Source organism: Tupaia chinensis, unplaced genomic scaffold (assembly GCF_000334495.1).
Source record: "Tupaia chinensis unplaced genomic scaffold, TupChi_1.0 Scaffold000211_1, whole genome shotgun sequence".
Taxonomy (NCBI): Eukaryota; Metazoa; Chordata; class Mammalia; order Scandentia; family Tupaiidae; genus Tupaia; species Tupaia belangeri.
In genome coordinates this window covers 731,319-733,685 of record NW_006159686.1, presented here as the reverse complement: position 1 = coordinate 733,685, position 2,367 = coordinate 731,319, and the positions used below count along the sequence as shown (strand labels likewise).

Sequence of the window (2,367 nt, the reverse complement as noted above, 5' to 3'; positions counted from 1 at the left end):
TGTTCCTCAGATTGGCCCCTTCCCGCGTTCACGCAACCACTGAGCCCTGCACGGCCCTCCTGACAAATGTCTTTACCTGGGCCTCAGGCCACCCCAGTCCGAGCCACAGCAACCCTGACGGGGCCTCGGCCACAGGTATCGGCCTGGCCTCTGGAGGACGGGTGACCGGGGTTGGCCACGTCTACACAATCGAGCCCCAGGAAGGTCCTGACACAGAGGCCTGGGGCTCCCGGCTGGCAGCACAGGTTGGTGTGGGAGACGTGACGCTGTCCGTGGGACACCCAGGGGAGCGGGCTGGGAGCTCACGCCTGGCCTCCCCTGACCCTCCCCAGCACCCCTTCCCCACTGACTTTCTCCCTGCGGCAAAGGGGAGCGCCTGCCCCCACCCTGCCCTCCGTCTGACAGACTGGCTGGGGGGGCCGGTTGTCCAGTGTGCCCTGGGCTGCCCCCCGGCCTGTCTGTGCCCTGGTGTGGGTGAGCTGCAGTGTGGGTGGCACCTGCCACCTCGCGGGCTCTCTGAGCAGCGGCTGGGGGGGGGGGCCTGGCTGGAGCCGTGTCCTCGTGTGTCCGAGGCCACGCCTAGATGTCCCAAGTCGGTTCCCTCCGAGAGACAAGGCTCCCAGAGCCAGAGGGCCGCTGTCTGCCCGACCCACTGACAAAGCAGGAGCCCGGAGACCCGCAGAGCCGGCCGTGTGCGGTGGTGTCTGCCCCACGCTTCCCAAAGGGCCGTGGCGGGCGCTCTGCCTGGGGCCATGGGGGCAGCTTGCCCGACTCGCTGCCTAGATGTCCCAAGTCGGTTCCCTCCGAGAGACAAGGCTCCCAGAGCCAGAGGGCCGCTGTCTGCCCGACCCACTGACAAAGCAGGAGCCCGGAGACCCGCAGAGCCGGCCGTGTGCGGTGGTGTCTGCCCCACGCTTCCCAAAGGGCCGTGGCGGGCGCTCTGCCTGGGGCCATGGGGGCAGCTTGCCCGACTCGCTTCTGCGGTGGCAGCTTCTCCCACCCCAGGCCAAGCCTCCCCTCCTGCCGGTGGCTTACGGTCATGGGGATGTTCCAGGCCATGTACACGTGGGACTTGAAGCCGTCCATCCAGACCTCGGCGGCCCGCAGAGCATTGCGCCTGGCGTAGTAGTCGATGTCGCCGCTGTAGGGCTTTCTGGTGCGCTCGATGTGGGCCACGCGTGAGCAGGGCAAGACCTCCATGCTGCCGCCGCACTGCCACACCTGCGGGCACAGGCGCTGGGCCAGCCGCACCCGCGGGAGGCCGGGCCCCCACCCCCTGCTCGCCACCAAGACACACCCGAGGACACCTGCTCCAAAGTGGGCCTGGGGGGCACTGTAGGCTCGGTTCCAGGGAGGGAGGCCCCTGAGAAACACAGGCTGCCTCCCCTTGGGGGTCTCCTACCACATCAAGCTCTCCCCCCAGAGTACGACTAGGGGCTTCGATCCCACGCACCCAACACGGTGGACTCTTCCGCACACGCATGTTAGCCGCACGGCCCACTGACCACGGGTTCTGCAGGGGGTACCACGTGGGAGGGGTGTCTGTTCCGATCAGGTCCCCACGTGGGCCCAGGAAGCACAGACCCCAAATCCTGGTGCCTAGAACCAGCTCTTCCATGGGTCCAGCAGTTGGCATAATGGCCATGTCACTGGACTCCCATGTAGTCGACTGCGGTCCCGAACCCGGTGGCTTAAACTCACGCCAGGCGCGTGTGCGTGCGTGCCCAAGATCCCGAGAGGAGAATGAAGGAGAAGGGATTGCAGCGTGGTCATCTCCCCTGGGGGTGATTTCTCGCTTTCTGTCTCTCCATCTCTCTGTCTCTGTCTGTCTGGCGAGCGCACACGCCCTATAGCAAAAACCTCTCCAAAAAGAAAAAAGAACAAGAACCAGCCCCAGGGGCTTCCCGGCCCTCCCTCTGCCTACTGTGGATGGAGAGAGTGACTCCAACTGCACCCTCAGGTACGAACCCCAGGGCCCCTGTCCCCAGTGTGGGCGCAGTGTCACCATGAGAACCCCCCATGAGCACCATGGCACTGTCTACCCCTGGCAAGACTGAGCCTATTAGGAGAAGCTTGCGTGAACCCACTTCCAAAATAACGAGAGAGACCTCCAGGCTCCCAGGTGCTTCTGGGCTAACAGCCCCGAGGGCAGGGTCTCCAGGGTCCCCAGGGTCCCTGTTTCTAGTGCACGAAACAGAGGTTTTCCCAGGACACGCTGAGGAGCCACGGGTCGGATTCTAGTAGCACAAGTTACGATTCCTGACTGCCCTGCGGGCGGCTTTCTCGGCCTTGTCTGGCCCCTCATTCAACCCAGCAGCCGGCATTCCCACCTCGGAGACGCAGGGCGGCCGCGACCCGTCACTCTGC

The 2,367-nt window shown here is 65.4% G+C and overlaps 1 protein-coding gene across 1 annotated transcript in view; it reads right to left on the bottom strand.

Annotated features, from left to right (window-relative positions):
- The window catches only part of GALNT9 (polypeptide N-acetylgalactosaminyltransferase 9), a 22,769-nt gene that overhangs the window by 8,212 nt on the left and 12,190 nt on the right, over positions 1-2,367 (bottom strand). Inside the window, exon 6 of the mRNA XM_006147336.3 lies at positions 1,036-1,221. Coding sequence (XP_006147398.1) covers positions 1,036-1,221 — 186 coding nt within the window. The remainder of the gene's footprint in view (positions 1-1,035; positions 1,222-2,367) is intronic.